We start from the raw sequence: 23,067 nt of genomic DNA on the forward strand, positions 1-23,067 counted from the left end.
TATCTTTGTATAGATATTTAATATAATTAATAATATGAAATCTTTCCAAAAACTATGACACAAATACATTAAAAAACATTTGGTCATTTCTTAAAAAATAAGAGAACAAGTATATAACTTTATTCGAATAAAATTTTGAATCTACTATTGCTAATGTTTAAGAAATGTAAAAATAACAATGTCACTCAATAATCCGTCTCTCTTACAAAATGTAGCTGTTAGTAACTAATATGCAAATAAATTATATTATTAAAAGATAAATTATTTTACTTGTCCATGGCAATTTAATTTGCGATCTTTATAACAATAAATGCAATAAATGCAAAAAGGTACGTATATTCTACTATCGATATAGCATTGCAGTTATTATAGGAAATACTTTACTGACCAAGATTATCGGAGTCACATACACACATTGTCGCGCTCCCTTTCTCTCTTGCTGATGCTTACATCGCACGTTGCATCTCTCAATATACACTCGCCCTTTTATCTGCGCGCGCGCATCCGCTAATTTATTCGGTAGACGGCATCGATTCCATCGGTTTATACGGAATTAACGGAGCAACGGGGATGATGGGGCGTCGCGACGCGAAAACGCGCGGATCAATCCGCGCTAACGATCGCCCGTCAAGGCGAAACTACTGCGCTTCATAATGCATCGCGTGATTGCACCAGCTGCAATCGAAGGTGTCGATTCTATCGATGCGATGAGATAGAAATGCCCCGATCGTTAAAGCGGGGATTCGTTACTCGCTGCCGTTTACTTCCGCGCCACGTCCCTCGAATATTCATGCATCCGAAAGAATAAAATTGGATCCCCCTCGATCGAGCGCGCGCAATCTCGAGAGGCGCCTTGAGAAAGGAAAAATTAGAATGCAAATGATATTTAGCTATAAGCTTGTAAAATATTTCGCAGTAATTTTCTCTAAAATCAATATCTTACTAATCAATATAATTATTGTAATAATGATTCTAATACTACATTAATCTCATAAACATAATAAGTTGTAAAGTCAATAAATTTTTATCGAGATTTCACCAGTATTTCTTGAATATTTCGCAAGATAAAACGGGGAAAGGAGAAATTATCGAATTAGATTGGTTGAAACGAATTGGTCCACTAATTGCATCTAGATTAATATTCGTAGAAGCATGAAAATAGTTCCATGAAAAATTCAGATCCAATAAACTCGTGGTAACAGTAGATCTTGAACTAATCGCGGTTAAAAGTACAAACGGAAAAAAGCGCGGGACGTGCCGCACTTTCACCCGGGCGCATGTAAACGGGCATTCAGCTCTCGCAACTGAACGCGGCGTGCACCAGTGATCCGTGCCCGTTTTTATTTAGTACCCGCGGCGGATACTAATCCGTTTCCATCTCGATCCGAATACCAGATATAGTCACGCCGGGCGCACGCGGGCCGCGAGCCGCGTGCTTCCTAGCGTGCATCGCGCGAATTCGCGGAATAATTCTTATCGGGGACACGGAATACCCAAATGTAATATCGTCGTTTTGCCGTCAAGCGGTTTTTTATCGATACGTGCATCGTGATGCGATGTAGGTTAATGGTCATGCGTGCAGCGGCCACGGAGACGATCGATTTCCTTCTTTTGCCTGTTTTTCTTCTTCCCTTTTTTTTTGTTGCTGTTATTGCACACCGCGCTCCTGCCTGATATAGGTATGCACGAACCGCGACGGCGCGACGCTCGCCTATCGGCTTTTCTTCCGGACATCGGCCGCATCGGCGTCCTTTGTGCCGCCGCGGTGACAACCCGCGCCTATATGCACCATGGCCATGTAAATGCGCATGCAATTATGCATGTAACCGCAGATAGAAGCAGGTAAAGCAATCACTTTACAGGGGTGCAACGCGGTCATGTATAATCGAAGAGCCTGGGAATTATGATAACGCTTACGCCGTGGATTTTTTTAACGCGAATTTTAACACTCGTACAGAAGATCGGGTTTGAGTGTTCCGAAATTTAATACGCTTCTGCTTTTGCGAAGTAGCTTTCTGCGCGAGAAGAGAAAAATATTTTTTCGAATTATTGAAAAAATATTTTTCTCGTAGGAAAAAGTCAACAAATATTCAAATATAACATTACGCGAGAACAAAATACAGCAGAGTAATTGAGACTCTCTTGATTAATCTCTCTTTTATATAACAAAATAAATTTTCAATCATAAACATAATGGTTACACTTATTATAAAATTGTTGCAAAAAACCGTAAAGAAATAATAAACATTAATTTCATCAATCGAGAATTATTATATTATCGTATTTATCCGATAATCTCAACGTAATAATAACGAAAGAGGTAAAAGGTTTCTTTAAAAAACAAATAAACGTTGCAATTTTATTTACTTGGTTGTTATAAATCAAATAAACTCCGAGCTCGGAGAGTAATTAACAGCTATGCTTCACAACTGAAATTTTTTCGAGTTAATCAATAGCCAGGTGCGAGAGAAGTTTTTATATCGGGGAACTGTAACCCTCTATTATATTATACGATCGATTTAATCTTACTAAACTAAAATCGAATCGAGTTTAATCCGTAAAAGAAACCGAAAGAACTGCAATCTCAATTGGATCAAGAGGAGATAAATTCTCGCTTGTAGGAGATTTCCAACGGCAACTCCAACGCGGAGATAAATCATCATCACCGAGATCACAAAAGGGCTTTGTACCAGGGACTCCGCAATGGCACATCGCACTAGATAACGGAAGAATGCGAGACAACAAAAGCTTTCTAACAACATTTGAAAATCTTTCCAAACGCGTCGCCATTTTTGAGAAGTTGCTCGTCGGCCACTGCTTTTCCCGTTCCCCGGCGCAACGATGACCGAAGGAAACAAATGGCAGAAAGGTTGGTCCGACCCGCTATCGATTCGCACAGTCAGAGTCGTACCCAACCGTGCCAGTGGCCAAGGAGGTTTAAGCACCGTTCACACGGAAATCGTGCCTCTCCGGCTGTGCCTCTCTCGCGTCCGTTTTATTCGCACATTCTGCTCGTATTATATCCAATTACATCACCGAGGCCATTATGAGCCGCCGCTTGCGTTCCGCGCTGGTTATAACGAGGTCAAACCTCATGCAGGAACGAAAACATGTTATTAACTTTATTCCGCGTGGCATATTCGACGATTATCCTAACAATCAATGTCGAACATAGATGGAATTTACGAAGATAGACGAAGCAAGGATTCGCTACTTGAACGCTTCGCAAATTTTATAAAAAACAAAGCTCTAAAAAAAAGTCATTTACTTACGATAAAGAGATAATATTTTGAGTATTTTAATATTTAGTTTCTATAAATTTAAGGATTCTCATTGGGTTGGCGTATTGAATTTTATACGTCCGAGAATTCACACAACAGGAAATTGATTGATATATCCGAGAATGTACTGAACCGGGAATTGAGATGCATCCAAAGATAAAATCAAATTGATAGATTTCATAAATTCACAGGTAAACAAATCCGAAGTTTTATACTGACCGAGAAATCTGTAATGTCTAAAATTGATAGCTCCAAGGATCTATAACTCGGAGAACTCACAGATTTCAAAACCCATCTTATCTTGCAACTCATAAATTTTAAATGCATATGATTAAACTATAAGTACGGATTCAAAATTGGGATTTGTCGTCATATCCCAAGGCTCCATAATTCATGTTATTTCTAACTGTAAAGAATAGTAGGTCAGAAATATTTATTATATCCAGATCCATTGTAATTTTTTCAGCATCCGCTACTCGACGTTAAATGAGATTCTTTAACGGTCAATAGGTATACAATCGTCGCAGTTTTATTTTAGAAAGCCGTAACATCTATCGCGCGCGAGATGCAGGTAAAGACTGCGGAATAAAAAAAAAATAGATATCAGAATAAAAAATGTTAAAATGCTTTATGGATTAAGGGCTTTACAGCGTCAGTATGCTCTCGCGTGTGCTGTTCTAGCGTCGCCGCATAAATTAATGTTATCTCGGGGGATTATACTGGGTTGAGTAGCGCGCGATGGCATTGCCGCATGATGAAATTTGATGTATTTCTCTCTGTCGGCTGATTAGATATTTTTAAGGCTTCGTGACTCACGTAATCAACGAGTGCGCTTTGAATAAATAAAAAAAAAGCTTTTAGCATAAGCAGCTGCCGTTTTCAATTTTTCATTTTGAAACTGAAATACTCGCGAGTTTCAAGTTTATGTAACATGGAGAAATAAGACGTCTCATAACACTCCTCATTCTTTTATATACAGAAAGAAAATAATTTAACTTGCAATTTACATATCTTTAAAATTCTGCAAACTGTTACCTTTAAAAAGAGATATTTGAGATAGAAAATATTATATTTTTTACAACTTGCAGAATAAAGTTATTTCACTTATTGTTAGTGATGAAAAATTTATGCAAATATGTAAAATATGTGACATTCAATGTATTATACAGGTTTGTTAATAAAAATGCGTCGCTAAAGAATCGACAAGTGTGTATAACAGAAAATGCATAAAATCACGTAAACGGTTTGACCAACCAACTTTTTCCATTCGTTTTTTTCCCCCTTGAGAATAGTCATGTAGGGGAAAAAAGGAGAGAGAGAGAGAGAGAGAGAGAGGGAGAGAGAAAGAGAGTTTTCACTCTTTTCACTATACTCCGCGTAATTGATTCGGAGTTTTCTTGAAATGTACGTTTTCTAGAAATGTGCTCAAGAAAACCTGGGATCCAATTTTATCTCTTCGTCTTCTCAAGTGCAGTGAAGAAACGACGTATATATCGACGGTATCGAGCTACCTCGCGCGCGAATCTAGGGCAAATTTATCTGTGTTAAAAGCTCCGATGCGCTTTTTTCGGAACGAGTGTTAAAAAACGCGATGTTGAAAACGTAACGCCGGCTAATCGTCAATTAAGCGATGGCAACTTACCGACGCTGTTTTCCCATTTTTACTCGTGACTTTTAACAGCGACCCCTCGTACCCCTGAAACAGAAAAAATATTATGTTATTAAAACTTCTATCATATCAAAATATTGTTTGTTACCGATATAGTAAAACCAAAAATTTACTAACTTTTTATGCATTTGATATCTATGGATTTTGCTTGAAAAAACAAACAAACAAAGATTTTTGATAGTTCTGTGATGGCTTGTATATAGTGTAGAATAAAAATTCAAAAATAAATATATGTATACAAGTCTGCTTTTAATTTCTAAATAGTAAAATATAACATATAAAACAACTGCTTTCATGTTTATAAAAATTTGGTAAAAATAATTTGGACAGTCTATTTAGAAAAAATTCTTTGATTTTTTTTTAAAGTAAACTTTTTGAAATAAGAAACAAACATCACAATGTTTAATTAAATATTTGAAAACTTATAACAAAGTACATATAACTAACACTTTTAAATGACTAATATAGAAATATAGTTTCTATTCTGAGAAACTATTTTAAAAATATAGTGCACACATAACATACATAAATGGTTGCGTGACTTAGCCAAAATGCATTCGCCGCGGGTTTTTAGCCACAAGATTTATGGAGACGATTCAGAATAGCAAAAACCACCAGGTAAAAAGTGAGACAAGACATTCATATATTTTATTAAATATCTACATTAATTATCTAGCACGAATGCTAAGATATCCGTTACTTTCTTAGCTGTTATCGCTTGAATTATCTAACTGCTAACTCTATTCCGTTTCCTGATATGAGAAAAGCCGATTATTAGCGGTGTAAAAGAGTTTTTAATTTGCTGCGAGCTTAATGTGTAACATTTCGTTATTGCGCTGTCGAGAATCTTATTTCGTGCTGCCGCTAAAGATAAAGAAATCCTCGCAGGTAACGTTTCCTTAATTTTTATAATAGAGCCGCAAGTAGAACGCGCGAGATGAGCACTCGGTTACATGCGAACGCTGTAAGTAGTGTTCATTACCAGAGTACCAAACTGTTAATAATTGCGCGATCGCGATGGAAGTGCTAATTAACGAAGCCGCAATTAGAGAGCGCGGTAAGTCTCGGAACGTTTATCCGATGTGCCACGTTTTTCGAGTTCAAACTTGCATACGCGAGCACATCGCAAAAATCTTCCATACCATTTTCCGAGATTTATATAAATATCGATAATATATCAATTAACTGTAGTTGCAATTAGAGTAATTATCTAAAAATAATACATATATAATAAAAATAAAATTAAAATTAAAAATCTAATGACAAAATATATCTTATAGTTCAATTTATAGTTTCGTAAGAATATATAAAAATATGCATTGAGAACTTTGATTAATTATACTTTAATTAATTCTATTGATTGTAATTAATTCTCTCTTGATATAAATTATTAACAATTCAGATACGTACATATTATTATTTAAATAAATTAGGAAATAATAAATTTGAATTTTACCTAAATGTCTCACTTTAGACGCATCGATGTGCGAGATTTCCCAAGTATCTGTTACAACATTCTTGGCACTCGCGAGCTTCTTAATCTCGCATCATTAATCAGTCTGTCCTAACCATGAAATATTGCTGCATAGTTGTTGAAATCAATTAAAATAATACTTCTTAAATCGAAAATCGAAAATTTAATTTCACACAAAAACTAATAATTACAGAAAGGCAAAATTGATATTTGCATCTAACAAAAAATTGTATTAGATTGATTAATCGTTCTTCTATCATTTTTCGCATTATAAACATGATTAATGTGCATACGGGATTATCAATTTCAATATTAAATTTTCATTCTGTCAATCCAAAAAGTATGCGTCTTAAATCGTCTTAGATATATCAGTTACATGACATTTGCAAAGTATCCGTTTCAACATTCTTGGCGCTCAGTTTGGTCTCGCACATTATTAATTAACTCCCTTTAACTATGAAATATCACAGTCATTAAAAGGCTGGCCTCTCGGGGGAGCATAATCGAGTTTTCGCCATCACTCGCATATGTCGTGCTCGCACGATACGGTGTGCAAATAGTTCCTGCACTTCTCCAAAAGTTTCGCGATGGTACGAGACGTCGTTGAGCAACTGATCCGCCGACTCTTCTTCCGGCGCGCTGAAAACTCGTCGTAAATCCACGGAAAACGGGTCGCACGGATTATGCGCAACGTATAACGTACGTTACGATATCTTAAAGACGATTAATAACCGGATTCGCTCGACGGGATTCTTCGCGTGTGCACCAAGAGATTTGCGGGCGAAAATAACGCGCGGTGACACTCAAGGTTTATTGTCGCCAGTTATATCGTATCGATGCCAAGAAATCGCATTCTCTCTTGATACGAGGAGTCGCAGCAATTCGCACGAGTAAGATGATCACACCGTCAATGTATATCACTCTTACATCGCCGTTGGTGCACATTGTACGGGAAAACGCGCCTGTTTCCACGCTCGCGACGATTGCAGTTTCTATTGATCCGATTTTCAGCTTTTCAACAATACGACATGCTTCGAGAGAGGCAATTGTAATAATTTCAATTTTTTATTTGACAGTGTCGTACATTGCAAATAAGCTATTGTTTGATTGCAAAATAAAAAATTTAATTCGTATTATACGAAAGAAACAAATGTATGAAAAGAATCACGGTCATATAAAATGATGCCTATGCACCATATATTTATACAAGTTATTATTTCTTGTTACATCATATATATATATATATATATATATATATATATATATATATATATATATAACGCATCAGGTATCGCATCCAAAATTTTATCTGGGTCATAATAGAAAGCGAATAGTGTGTATCAATTGAGTATTTGAGTAAACAATTTGATTCATCGACCAATTTCTGGAATACGTGTAGGCAACAATATATTTCATTTTTCATTCAGTTTTAAAAAGAAATTTAATAGAAACTTTTAACAAAAATAATTAAATTTTTTAATTTTAGAAAGTATTAAAGAAAATTGGTATTTTTAAATTATTATATTTAGAGAAATTATTATATTTAGAGAAATTTAGAAAATCAGGAAATCAACAAAAATTCATTTAAATCGCAATAATGTTAAATGAAATCGATTTGCATAATCGATTCAGACAAAAAATTTCATCACATTACTATATACACATTTATTATATGTTAATAATTATATCATTAAATCTTTTCAATTCGTGTTTTACATTATTGCGATTATCTTGCAGCATTATTAATATATTAAATCATCGTGTATATAATTATAGCACACTCACAATAAGATAACGCCAATTTGATATAATGCCTTTCAAGATTGCATAAACGCGATCTATGAGTTGAGTTCATCGAGTATCCTTTCTCTTCTATTAGACCGTAAACCAATCAGAAAATTACTGTATTACATTTCGTCGCGTAAAATCATTATTTAAAGTGCCCCGGGACCGTGTTACGTAAAGAAGAGATGCTCTTCGAAAGAGATATGTCTCTATACTTCGCTCACGGCGCTCGCGGTACCGACGGAAATGTAATTCCCAGCACACCCACGCGACTAATCCTAATCCCTTTGAGCGAGCTGCTCACAACGATTTCATGAATATACAAAACAAGGCTCGAAGCAAGGAGTAAAAAAAAGCCGTGTCGCGCCGCACCGCGCCGCGCCCCGCCGCCTTTTTCGTCATCGAATAACGACACGCTCGAGAGAACCTTCCGGATTTAACTTTCGAGGGAGACTTCCAAATGGAGCAAAAACCATTTCGCTGTTTTTCCACTTGTCCTCTTTCTTTCCCGGCAACAAATAACCGCGGTTTCTCTTCACTCCGGCCGCTAGCGATCTAAATCGCGATTGAATTTCGTACCGGATATATAGGAAACGTATTTAACTCTCACGAGCATAGTTTTTGATATATTTTTCCAGATTAATCGTTAATTAAATCACATTGGTATTGAAAGAGAAAGCATTAATTTAGAAATGTAATTAAATATTATTGCTTATGTTAACTTAAAAAAATAGATATATTTCTTTTTCATTAAAAAAACTTTATTTTCTCAATTTGCTATTGTTTTGTAAAATTTCATCTATTTACATTAACTTGCGTTTTAAATAGTCAAAATATGAATGCAAAAACTAAAGATAACGAGAGTTTTCGTATGAATTACAAGGTACGAGGAGCAAATCCCATGGCTATCGATTTTTCGTCTCCGCTGGTGTCGGAGCTTGAAATGCAAGCTCGTAATTGGCACCGACATAATTAACCCCCTAGACAAACTAAACTAGGATCCCGAGTCGGGCAAATATGACGTTATAGAGGAGTACCGTCTCTCCCGTTGCGGATGGTCGGCGTAGACGAGTATGATTCATAAGGGGAATATTCCCCTTGTGAATACAGTTCGAACGCTTCAGTCATAATGTTGCGTTTTGCATGATACCGCGAGAACCGCGTAGACCGTACAGTTGAACTTATTGAACGACGAGTTAAACGTGGCGGCGAAGAGTCAGGCGGGAAACGAAGGTATATTGACGCGATAACGATGACAGAAAGAAATTACGTGAAACCATCCAAAAAATATAAATAAATATACTACAGCGATGTGAGATCAATTTGAGAGTATCAGTCTGTTTTTATATTTCGACATTTCTGCGTACGGATATTTAGAGATATGAATTTGTGCTACGAAATTAAAGTAAAATTATATTTTTAATGTCATTCTAAAAACATTCAGGAATTCAAATCCTAAAATACGAAAAATTTCGGGACATCGAATTTAAAAAAAAAACGTAAATATTCCGAAATTTATAATTTAAACATATTCCATGTCTTTCAATTCCACAAGCTCTTGGATCTTTGAACTTGTTCCGTTTTCGTTTTTCGATTATGTTCCATGATAGAATATTAATGTTATCAGAACTTTAGGTCCTTCAATATCACATCGTTCACATTCGCGAACGCGATATATAGGTCCTCCCGCATTGCCGTCGGAATATTTGACTTCTCAAATCTTGAACTCTCCCAATCCCTTTGATCTCAACATCGCGAATGCACATCTATATATATAAAATAAAGCGAATAGAGAGAAATTCTCTGAGAGAGATTCACCTCGTATGCTCTGAAAAGCAGATAGAGCTCCCTCGGCTTGGTGTCCATCGGCAAGCCGCTCACGAACAAGGTGCGCACCTGAAACAGGAGAGAAAGAGAACGATAATTGAGTTAATTAACCTAATTAGCTAGTGTAGAGGGAAAGAACAGCAGTCGAGAAATACAGAGATAGAGACAAAGACAGACAAACAGAGAGAGAGAGAGAGAGAGAGAGAGAGAGAGAGAAGACGAGCGAGGAGGCGTATATTCAGAGACTCGGAGACAGGGAAATCGACTTTCTCGATTTGACTCCTGCCCTCGTCCTGTCAGATGAGTCGATAGCTAATTGCCAGAATCAATGTGAAATGCTCCGAGACAGGAAGAAGTCGACTCCCTCATTCGTCATCCTTTTTAATTTCGCGATTAATTCGACAATTTACGGGGGCTTTCCCAATTAATTGTGGCGCAACCCTTAAAGATCTTTGGAAGTGATTCCCAAAGATATTTCTTCCCTCCTCGTGATATCAATCACCTTTTCTGTTCGCTCGTCGTTAACGTCGGTATGGCTGAATTAATGCGATATTATTTTGCTTTCAGAGGAGAATGCAAATCGGCTTTTCATACTGAGTGCCGTCATCGGGAACAATGCAGTATATAAGAAAGAGGATGCTGAGTTTGACAAGATTTCGCTAGCGAACGCTTGTTAAACGCGGTACGCAGATAATTGTTAATTAAGTGTCCTCGATTCAATAAGAATGTTAATATTCGTTTATATTACGAGTAGCTTTTTTATTAAATTATAAAAATAAATTTTTATAACAATTTAATTGACATTTAAAATACTCTTACTTATATAGGTATCTATTTAAATTAAGGCTAATTGATTTATATACAGATTTATACAAAATTATTAATAAATAGCATTTTTTATTAAGCAATTTCACGAAAATAAAGCTCCTTGTACAATGCTAGGCAACAGGCAATAGGAAAAGGGAATAAAAATCAGAAATCATGTATAAATGCAGAATAAACAGTGACACAGGCAATAGACACAGAGTTTCCGTCACGTTAGAAATTCTGTGCCTATTGCCTGTTGGCTGGCATTGTGCAAGGAGCTTAATTCTAAAAGATATTTGATATCGACAAAATGTTCAAAAAAAAAAGAAATAGTTTTTCTCGATATAGTAGGTACTTAGTCAACTTCTTTTAACTATTCACGAATTAATAGCCAGTTTACAGCGTTTCTTGTCACCTAAACTTACAACGTTGAAAAAAACCCGACCGCGTGTAAACGCTAAAGCGCTAAAGCGAGACACGTAACCGCAACCGTGTCGCAGGGCGGGCCGTCTACTAATGGATGAGACTAAGAGAGTAACCGGTAAAGTTTCGTCGGCCAAGTTACATGAGCGTCTTACACCGACTGGGTCTTAAGTAATTGCTGCGGCTATGTACACACACTCGCATATGCGGTGCATCGCGGGCGTAGGTGCGCAGGTAAGTGCGACACCGAGGCTGTCTCGCGCTCGCGCTCGCGCCGTCTAACTTATAATGATCTCCACAGCGAGGCATCAAATTGCCGCAATGAGGTTGCAGCAATTAATAAAGTTAATAAACATCGCGGCGGTGGTAAAAGTATGATGCACGCGTGCGAATCTAATTATGAAGTCTTTCTCTCTTGCTCCGCTGCTCAAGTAATTAATTTTTGTAAAAACTCTTATATATTTTACTATCGGCCATCGAATATCTAAACACAATCTCAACAGTTCAAATAAGATTAAAATTAAATAGAACGAAGACTAATACGGGCTAATAGAAAAAGACTCTGATTATATAAGACAAAATAAAAAATAATAGAGATTGTAAAGATGGTAAATAATACTTCTTGAATTTCAAACGTATTTATCTTTGCATTTCACTGTATTTATATATCATTTAGATATAAGATCTCTGAGGAAAGAACAGAAAAGTTATTTTATGTGTTAAAAAGACACATTAATACTATTTTCTTTAAATTTTTTAAAACTATACGCAACCTCGATAGCTATCGAGACTTTGCTACACTTGTACATATGTTGATATCGAGCTTGGTAAACCACGTCGATCGAGAAGGAAGAAACGCAAATTATCCTTCTCGGCAATTATCCGATTAGATCGCAGAATAGATCTCCGCCTACTTGTGCGAGACTGAAGGCAGTTCAAGGAAAAAAGCAACTCTTAAATCGTGTAGTGCAATTTCTCAGAAGAATGTAATTGCTGAGTGCTTTGCAAAAGTCTGATTTTTAATTTTCATGTCGGATTAGATTGCTATCCTCGGAAAAAAAAAACAAAAAGATAATTGGAAAATTCCGGGAAATTCAATTATTTAAGAAGTCCATTTTGTTTCATTTCTACAAGATCAAACTATTCAAAGAGTTTTAAAGTTCGAAGAATTTCACATTATTCCTACTATGCCGATTTACAAACAAGTTAATCAGCTTAATCCTAATCTTAATACGCGGTAATACGATTATTTTAAATACAAAGTACATCTCCCGTTCCTTCCTCCATCGTCGACGCCATATTTTCAGCATAAAATTGAAGCGACTTATGTAATTATACATTTCTTCTCTTTAACAACGTAGCAAAATCGTGTTATTGTTCTGCTTACGAATATTACTCGTCCGTTACGCTAATTAAACACAGCACGCATCAGATCTTTATCCAAAAGATTGTATAAGTTTCCTACTCTGCTTCTTCTTCTTCGCTTCTTTCCACGTTATGAATTTCAACCAGGTTTACAATCTTAGACGAGTTTTGTCAGGCGTAGCTTATAAATGACAATAATTGATCATGGACGAGCGAGTCCGCTCCCAGCTTGCAACTGACCGTGTCGCTAGTTCTCATTGTTTCATCTTCAAAACTATGTCGCGTCACCACTTGCACATCCGCTGGCGACACTCCTCGTCCCATATTTACGTTCCCCTTTTAGCGGTCCCTGTTATTTAGAAATAATTTTGTATATCGACGAACGCATGTGATAAATATAAAATGGTCTTGTTCTTCGATTAATTTACCGATTTTTTTATGTAACTATAAATTAAGTAAATAAATTTTAAATATGTTCCTGACAAGATCAAATGCAATTTCCTTCATGACATTTTAATTTTTAAATATCTTCGTAATTAAAAAAACGTAATTATGTCCAAGTAATATTAAAACTTTAACATAGGAGATTGATTAAACTGAAAAATAGCATTTATCTATATGCATAACTGCTGATCAATAAAGTTCCTCAATAATTCACAGTTCAGAAGCTATTTAGATGTAAATTAATTCCCGGTGTGATAAAAATAATTTCAATAGGGAAATATTAATCGCATATTCCTGGCTTATTTCAAGATTGCACGATTGACAGAAGGAAGGCAGCGATTCGTTACCGTCCCCTCGTTAATTTCCGGCAGGAAGCATCGAGGACAGAAAAGCAGCACAAGCATGCAAGAAAAAAATCTATAATCTCGAATTGATTTGCTTCAGGCAACTATAACTCTATCATATTAAAATATTTCTTCAGTAATTAAATATTTTTTTAAGACAGCTTGTACTGTAAATAATCTTATAGATATACTTAAATCTTTTTATGTGCGCGCGCGATCAAAGGTTATATTTTATTTCAATAAACACTGCAATATATCGTGCTCAACATTCTCTAATATATCGAAACATAATAACTTTTTGGTAATTGTTATAGACATACAAATTAAGATTGCAACATTAATTTACACACACAAAAAGTTTTAAAATACATTACCTCTATTTTAACATTATCTATTAATGTTATTTTTATAAATTTCAACCTTGTACATTTTTAATAAATCCGAGTAAATCACATTTACTTCGCCAATCAAATAATAACAAGTAGAAATATTAATCGACTCTATTGACCATTATAATCGTCAATCGTCAAGACAATACGACCATGATTTGGTTCGATTACCGTCAAGAACACTTTTAACCAAGGATTTGGTCCTTATAAATTTTTAATGAATTTTTAATCTTAGAAAAAGAAAGAGAGAGAGAGAGAAGTTAGGGGCTAAGTTTCATACATACTCAAAATTCTCGTCATCTTATTTTTCTTATTTTCTTTCTTATTCGCATTCCTTGTTTTCCTTATCAAGTTGATATTATTCGAGCATAACTCATACTGTGTCTACATCCAAGGTTGCCCGTTTTAATTCTACTGGAAATGTAGACTTACGTTATCGATTCGACAACGTAAACCGAGAATATTTGCACTGTATATGTATATTATTATCCGGTGCAACAATACAGGCGGGAGGCCACTGTCTAGCTCAAAGCTCATTGCTTCATAGTAACGTGTTGGCAGCGTCGGTCAAACGCAACGGCTACCGCGGATTCGATTAATCTTGAATCAGAATTTACAGGTAATTCAAGAGCGTGCCAAGAGGAACAATTTGTAAAATACACGCTTCGCCGGATTCCAAATGGAAATGCGCGGTTACAAACATATCTCTTTACAGACAAACGGAGCAAAGCCGTGTGAGATTTATTCAATCCAATGAAGCTTTCATTCAAACGTGTACGCGTATCAACACAATACGATTGAGCGTGGATGTATTAACGCAGCCCAGTGCACGTTCGAATATGAACTTAAACACTCGTGAATACAGGAAAACGCAGTGATAAAAAAAACTACATGAGAAATAGTGATAAAATAAAAGACAGCACAATTTTCTCTCCGACACAAATTATTTTATTCTTTCATAACGTGAATGTGTCCTGTTGGAAACGACAGACAATTCGCTAGTAAAAATATTCAATGTACTGCTGGCAGCGGTCGAGAATACAAGAATGCTGAAACAAATTAATGTTGGCGAATAGGGAACGTTTTTTGACTGCGCGGATCATTTAAGAGTAAATATTTTTGAAGGTAAATAATTTATATATCTGGTGAAAAGTGACAATTTTTATTAATATTATCGTTTAATTATTATTAATATCATAGTTTTACTAGTTTTTGGCATTATTATTTTTTTATATTAATATACCCTGCTACTTAGCGTGTAATAATTTATGAACAATATATTAATTTAAAAATTGTTCTACTATACGTTTAGAAGAGTCTTGAAGTTTAGATCACGTTGGTAAATTTATATTTAAGAAATCCAGACAAATTATCTTCGTTGACTTCATGTGTGTACGCTACCGAATATTAAGTATAAAGTTAAAATTTATAATTTAACTCTAAAACACTTTCTCTAACACTTCTCTTAGATACATTATTTATTAATAATGCATTTAAAGTTTCTCTTATTATGTTTAATTTATGTGATTATTTAGCACAGAGAAACATATTTGAATTAAATACAAATAAACAGTCCAGATACGGCAATGAAAAATGTACCTTCTGTTTTCTTATTCACTTCGCTACGCTTTACAAAAGAAATTAATACGAAGATGCGACAAGATTGTATCAAACTGCATACGAATTGCGGAAAATCCACGCTGTACAACTTCACGCAGTACACAAGTGCCGTGTATTTAGAGCGCATCTGAGCAATTTCACGTCTCGGTCGCCAAGCCGGCCGCAATGACACCGGAACGTGAGAAAACAAAGTTTGCGGCCGATTTTTCCGGCTACGCGCACCGCGCACGCGGATTTCCGCGATGTGTTCTCAGAATCTGGCTGCGTGACAATTGAACGGTTCTGCACCGCGCACAACAGCGTGTCTCTTTAATTTTTAACGGTTATCTCGACCGCAGCTAGAACGTTGATTTCAGTCGACAAATAGGACCAGAAAAAATTACAATTGCGATAAAAATAGCACAATCCGATTTCCAATGAATGAGGAATCAATCTAGATTGTGCAACACTTTATTGAGAGGTGTCTCTGCTTAAAAGCCCACATCTAAACCCGCGAACCCACTTCAACACTTCCCAATTTTATCTCTATAGTTCATCTCGTTGCGACACTTTGAACAATTTTCTCCGCTTCAAATCTTTCACCGCGCGGTGCTGACAAATTTATATTTTAGATGGCTATAGAGAAAAATGTACACTATAGATATGCGAAACTATATAGAAAATATTCTTGCCGAACATCGTTTGAAATAAGTAACACTCACACGAAAAAGATTGTACGAGCGATTGAGACAGCTCCGTAAGGACGAATAAAAAATCAACAATCATCGTAACTCTCGGCAATTAAATCGTCCTCGTGATCGCGACTACACATACACACACACACACACACACACACACACACATTCGTGAATATTCACATGACGCGTCAGCTGGCAGATTCACACTTTTCGATCTAATCTTCTCGTAATTACAGCGGGTGGAATTTTCGAGCGCTGATCCGAGCAAGGCGCGCCGAGGAGCCAAGGAGCGTGCTTCCGTTAACGCGGGACGAAATAAAATACCGGAGCTGGGGTTCGATGGGCACAGGCTTGTTTTCAGCGTATACGTTCTCTACAGATACACGCACACACAGGTACGCGCACGACAAACATAATTCGCATCATCTCCTTACGTGCATATCAGATTTTACAGTGACCGCGTCGTGCAGAACGAGCTCGCATCTCGTAAATTTTCTGACATTCTTTTATCTCATGTTCGGACACCGTGAATTGTAAGAAATATTACAGTGCCAAATTTGTAAAATACAGAGAGCTTGAATATAATTTTTTTTAGCCTAGCGCCGACAGAATTTTAAATACGCCAGATAACCTTATTTCATTATATTAAAAAACATGGAATTTATAATGCCATAGATTATAATATTTAACAGAAAAGTATATGTTTTGTTTCGTATAATATTTAACTTTAAAAACCTATTTTAGTTTAAAAATTAGATTATTTTGTGAACCTGCCTCTCTCTGGATTGTATATAATTATTTCTATTTTAAATCATAAAAAGCGTGTAAATAAAATTGCTAGCTTCTGAAACGTGAACCTTATAGAAGTGCGTTGAAATAATTAATTAACTCTTTAATATATCACATCTTTATGATGTTCGAGAAGAACCTACTATTATAGAACGTTCTATATAGAAGAATAATAAACGTTCCACCTATGACAAAAAGGTGCACTGGATCAAGACGCTGGAAGCGTCGTACCGCCATTTTTCTTCGCCTATCTTTATTCTTGCCAGAATTTTGGTGGTGTGAGGTATAATTAATAATAGATCAACCAGAAGGCGAACTATATCTTCAAGCCTTTAAATATAGTCTCGCACAGAAGTGCATCGCTAGCTGCAGCGATGCAACTCTGTTAAGTAATACCAGCGATAGTAATCGTGTCGCATGAAATGTCGCAGAGTCACCAGATGTTCCTTTAACTATATTCATTCTAGGGAAGATTTAATTGCAAAGTTACTCAGTTTCGAAAATTCGATTTTCAATTCAATTTCTAACAATTTCTATTTTTACGAGAATTTAATTTGCAACTTATCTGTTAAAAAAATAATAAGATAAAGTAATAGAGTAAATGAGATGTTTAAAAATTAAGGAATTATAGAATAAGGAATATTATATTATCATAAACTTTTTAATGTATCCATTAATATTGTATTATTAATTCAAGCTTTATGGATATGTATTCCAGATGTTTAATCTTATAAAAAAAATATATATTTTTTTTTTATAGGATATACGTATTATAAATAAAGAATGTATGCTATCAAAAGAGAAAATAATTAACTTTAACGTAAATTTTTTATTGTTATTTCACAAATTTTATTAGACATATCCATATAGAAATTCACTTGCTAAATCTATCAAATACAATAAAAATTGACCCTATTTTATGCACTTGATACATTTAAATTCCGGAGCTTATCATCGAGAATAAAAATATCGGAGAAAATCGATAACCACGCGCAGGACAAATGTGAAGTATATCGCCGTTATGCAGATCGCATAATGCCGGTTGTTAAATTGCGTGCGACGATACTACTGTAAGGATAATAAAGCGCGTTATTAATTATCCGTCTTTATGCGAGGCCACGGCCATTATCCTTCCCAAGGAGAAACTCGAAGCCGTGTAAGTAAGTGGTAAGACATAATTAATAATAGTATCGCTAGGCGACGTGCTATTTTTACGTTCGCTCGGATATAACGTTCGCTGCCATGGGCTTTCGTCGTCGATATTGAACGTGCCGCGCGCGAAAGAAAAGTCCGCTGGCGTTTGCTCCTTCCTGAGCCAAGAGACCGTCTCGCACTCGTCACATATCCCCTCGGATTTGAGTGTCACGGGAGCGTCCATAACAAAAGAGAGCGGAATTAATCGCGAAATCTCGGGCACGCACGTGTTGAATCTTTCGTTACGGTGAGTTACGTGCCAACTCGTTGCTGTGCTAAATCACAGTTTCGGTAAGCCGCAAGATCACACTTGCGTGCGGCGAGCAGAATATCGTTTTGTAAGACGTCCCTCGTCTGTCGGAAGTGACCTCCTCTTAACGAAAATCATTTAACGAAGTAAACACATCTCCGTGAAACTGAAAAGCGTGATAGTTTTATCTCGTACCAATTCGACCAGATGTCGGGATTATTTTATCCGCACGTTGAGCAATATTGAAACAAACAATTTAATGCGGCTTATAATAAATTCGCTTACATATTGAAAATTTATAATATATTATTATCTCTTTCAATAATTTTTTAATATAAATCTGACTTGGTCGATATCTTTTTATCTGTAATTGCTTCAAAGATATTTTAAAAGAGTCTGGATTTATAACACGTTGGGTTCTCTCGTATGTATTATATGCATGTACAATTGATCATAATTAAGACATTCTATCGCATCTACAAAGCAACATTAACTATGACAAATGAGTCAGATAAAACTACGCTTTGTCAATTTATGTCACTAGTAATTTGCAACAATTTATAAGGAAATAAAGATTGCACTTTCTCATTCGTTTGTCTCATAAGAAGATTTATTTTCCTTACAATCAATTTTCGTCAAAGACAAAAACTTCTTAATTCTCAATTAAGAATTTCATAACAACTAAGCGTATCAAATCAAAATTCTACTAAACTAAAGTCCATTGAAAATTAAACCTGATAACAAGAAAAATATTTTATATTATCGTAAATCTCCAAAAATTTATTAAAAGCCTTTAATAACACATATTTTCTTTCAGTTGTAGAAAATTTACAAATTATTAATACTTTCTAATTAAGACAAACAGTATTTCTCTTAATTCTATATTTTAATTATGATATCTTACAAGATTCCATATTCAGTTTACCCTTGACATTTATTTGAATGAGCATCACGTCTGGATACAATCCACTTCAATCGTTTTCCACTAACAACTGCCGTAAGTGCCTTCTCTTGAGTTCTCTCTACTTGGTTTTGCACACAAAGACGCTCCCGTACATTACAAATGAACTGAACTTCCGATCGTATGTTCAATGCTTCTGTTCTTGCTCCTCTTATCACGAGCTTATTCTTTCACGATGTGCAATGGCATTAGTGCTCTGTTCTTTTCTTCCGTTTTTTCACACGTAAGTCGCTTTCTCTATTCATTATACGCAAATTTTGAATCATTAGAGATTTACAAATAATCTATTCATTGTATTTTATCTTTTACATTATACCTATAAATTATATGTACTCACATAAATTTATATATTCTTCCGCTTTTATGAGAAAATGCTATGCATTTCTAATTTATTAATACTTAAAAGATTGATTTATTAGTCTTCTCGCAATATGTTTCTATCATTAAAAAACTCGTTCTACAGTCACAAATGCTTTATCTATCTGACTATGCATCTGCGATCAAAAGAAAGTGCTCAACCCGTCCGAGACACCATGTATATATATCCAAGCGATTCGAGTTCCCGGCTGCGCGAATGCCGGAAGCAACGGGGTTGCATTAATATGTCCCGCAATAGCAGCGTGGAAAGTAAGAGTAGTGATCAGCAGCCAGTGCTATGGACGCTGGTAGTCCAGCGAAATGAATGTGAGGATCGCGCACATGGCGCACGTTACAATTGGTTTGACCTCGCACGCTTTCATTATTGATGTCGTAGTGCGCTGTTCTTTGCTGCACTGTGACAGGAGACGCTATATCGCGCGGCGGCCGCCGCGCACCGTGGAAACAATTCTCCTACCTTTTGTGAAACGTTTCCCCTGCGATTTCTACGAAACGCAGGAAATTGTGGCAAAGTGGTCGACGGTCGCGTGAACGTTTCTCAACCTGCAAAATGCAGATCGCTCGCTGGTTTTTATACGACCGAGAAGTATCTAAAGCTGTCACAAAAGCCACTGCAAAACACCAAAGTCGCTACCGGACATTTACGAGTTTTCTATAGAGAATACAGCTTGTAAAATTTTTAAATCCTGCACACACACATTTTTTCATCGCCGGACACACACCATTCAACATTTATTTTGCAAAATCTCGAAAAACACAATTTTCTTTCATCACTATATATATTTCAATAATCTCTTTGGAAAACATTATTCTCGATATGTCGCATTTTTTTCAGAGAATAAAAAAATTACACAACATTCGTAGGATTATGTTAATTATTTTCAATTAACTTTTCACATATCATGGATGAACGGACGTTTAAACTCGCGTATACGTTTCTGAAGAGACTGATCGTGCGACTGATTAATTTGTTACAATTACCGGACAAATGATACATGGATAATGGTGATATAAATCACGTCTATGGAGTTATAATTTCAAACGTATAACTGAGGTACACGCCCACTCTTACTTTATTGACGTACGATTCCGCACAATGGTGCGGCCGACGGAGATATCATTCCCCGACGTATCACAAACCGGAATAAAATAATTTCCTGTAAAAGGTGAGAAGGGCACGAAAGGTGATTATGCGATATTTTAAAAACGATTCTCCGGGCTCGACTTGTCGAAACGAATTTAATGCGTTTGACCTACTCTCTCCATTGAACAAATTTTACAAAACAGTGGCGATCTGCCGCTAAATCATGAAATAAAAATAACCGTTGAGTTAACGCGATTTTAATGATCAATGTAATTACGATCAAATGAAAGAGTGATCACACGAATGATATTTCTATTGCCTGGTAGCATGTAAATACATTGCAACCTTTCACACGCTCTTTCAGTATAATATTGATTTTCACCGATATTTTTCTCCCAATAATGATGGATATTACTCTTGCGTTTAGTACGTCAAGTTAATGGATATGCGAAGTGTTGATGTACGTGATCGATTCAATGCAAATAAATTGTTTATAGATACGTCTAAAGTTAGTAAAGATCATCAATCTTTGTTTCTCGATTTTATATTTCTCTTTACATTCCACATTCTATATACATTTATACGAATTGAATATGTTCTAATTAATTTTGTAATTTTTTACGAAAATTACGAGATAGCTCTTTCAATCATGAGTGATTAAAAATAAACAAGAATTCGTTTAATAAATGTAATATCTCAGATAAGAATGGATAACACGGTTTCATTTCTAATTTAAAGTCGAATGGTTCTTTCAATTACAATTATGTGGTCTACTTTTAAAAATAAGAGTTAAAGTTAAGAATTAAAACAATGTAAAAAGAGAGACAATGTTTAATGAATGTTTCCTTAAGAAAAAAAACTCAATTTCATGTTAAATGAAGAATCTATAAATGAATAAATAATGTCGAATCTGCGTATCGATCGATAATATGAGAAGTCAATTCACAATTTATCTGTATTTATTATGTAGATATATTTGACATGATTATTTTCTGACATAGATGAGATACAAACATTGCTGTGTAAGATTGCAATAAATTATTTAAAATCATATATAAAAAATAATATTTAATCCATCTTATTTCAACAGTTTTCAATAACGTATACGAATTTTACTTGAGGGAAAACATTTTATTGAATTTACACGCGTTTGTGACGAGACGCGTGTGTCCGTCGTAATAGCCCTGTTCATTATTAACGACACGGCCAGCCGACTGAAAGAAAGTTCTCTCACCGTCGAGTGAAGAGAGAAAAGTTCGCGGTGAACGTTTCGCTGATGTAAGAAATTCTAAGGGAAGGCGCGGGTATGGAAGAGTATAGAGCTCAGGCCTGGCCTGAAGCCACTGCTATGAGTGTATAGTCGAGGGCAAGAAATAAAGAGAGGTAAATAAAAAGGGAGAGAGCGAGAGAGCGAGAGAGGGAAGGGGAGAACGTGCTAAAGAGAGAAAGAAAATGCTTGAGAAAAGAGTTAGGAAGGGATAAATAATGAAACAAAAAGAGATAGAAAGAAAGGAAACATCTATGTGAGAAAGATAAGTTTATAAACAAGAGTGAGAGAAGAGAAATTGGTAGAGAAAAAGAAAACAGCACTATTAATGAAAAGAGAAAAGATTGCATGACGATGACAGATCTACGTAAAAGAATGAGGAAGGAAGAAGATAAGAAAAGAAAAAGTGTACGCGAGTATGGGAGAAACAGGGTCAAAGGAAGAGTGAGAAAAGGAGGGACAGAAGTGGTAAGAGGAAGACAGGATAAGCTGTAACACAGGAAAAAGAAAGGAACATAGTGTGTATTGAATGATTGAGCGAAAGGAGAAAGAAGAGTCGGACAAAGAGGATGCTGCAAGTGGAAGACAACGGTACAGCATAAGCAGACAAAGAGAGAGGAATAGAAAAGGAGAAAAAGAGAACATGGGAAAGGGCTTAAGGAGGAAAAGGGTAACGCCGCGGAAAGGAGTGCAATGGAGTGAAAGAAAGAGGGAAGGGCAGAATCCCTGTATTCTGTCAAGAGGGACGGAAGGGTCGCGCGAAGAGATGAAAGAATTGCAAAAAAGGCAGCGAGAGAAGGATAGAATCGAGAGAAGTGGAAAATGATTGAACTTACAAACACATATACACACCTACAGAGAGAGAGAGAGAGAGGGAATAGAAGATGAACAAAGAAGAAAGACCAGGAAGAAAAGCAAAAAGCATACCGGGTATCCGAGAATGTAATATGACAAATTTCATCTGTAAATCATTATCTATTTTAAATCAATTTCTTGTTAACAAAAATTTGATAAGATACTTTTTTAAACAATTTTTGCT

The 23,067-nt window shown here is 35.7% G+C and overlaps 1 protein-coding gene across 3 annotated transcripts in view; it reads right to left on the bottom strand.

Moving 5' to 3' along the window:
- Positions 1-23,067, bottom strand: part of LOC139813881 (protein couch potato) — an 89,962-nt gene that overhangs the window by 40,768 nt on the left and 26,127 nt on the right. For all 3 annotated transcript variants that reach the window (XM_071779698.1, XM_071779697.1, XM_071779699.1), the window contains exons 2-3: positions 10,028-10,105; positions 4,924-4,977 (exon numbers count right to left, since the gene is read on the bottom strand). In XM_071779698.1, the coding sequence (XP_071635799.1) occupies positions 4,924-4,977; positions 10,028-10,105 (132 nt within the window). The remainder of the gene's footprint in view (positions 1-4,923; positions 4,978-10,027; positions 10,106-23,067) is intronic.

Source organism: Temnothorax longispinosus, chromosome 5 (genome assembly GCF_030848805.1).
Source record: "Temnothorax longispinosus isolate EJ_2023e chromosome 5, Tlon_JGU_v1, whole genome shotgun sequence".
NCBI lineage: Eukaryota > Metazoa > Arthropoda > Insecta > Hymenoptera > Formicidae > Temnothorax > Temnothorax longispinosus.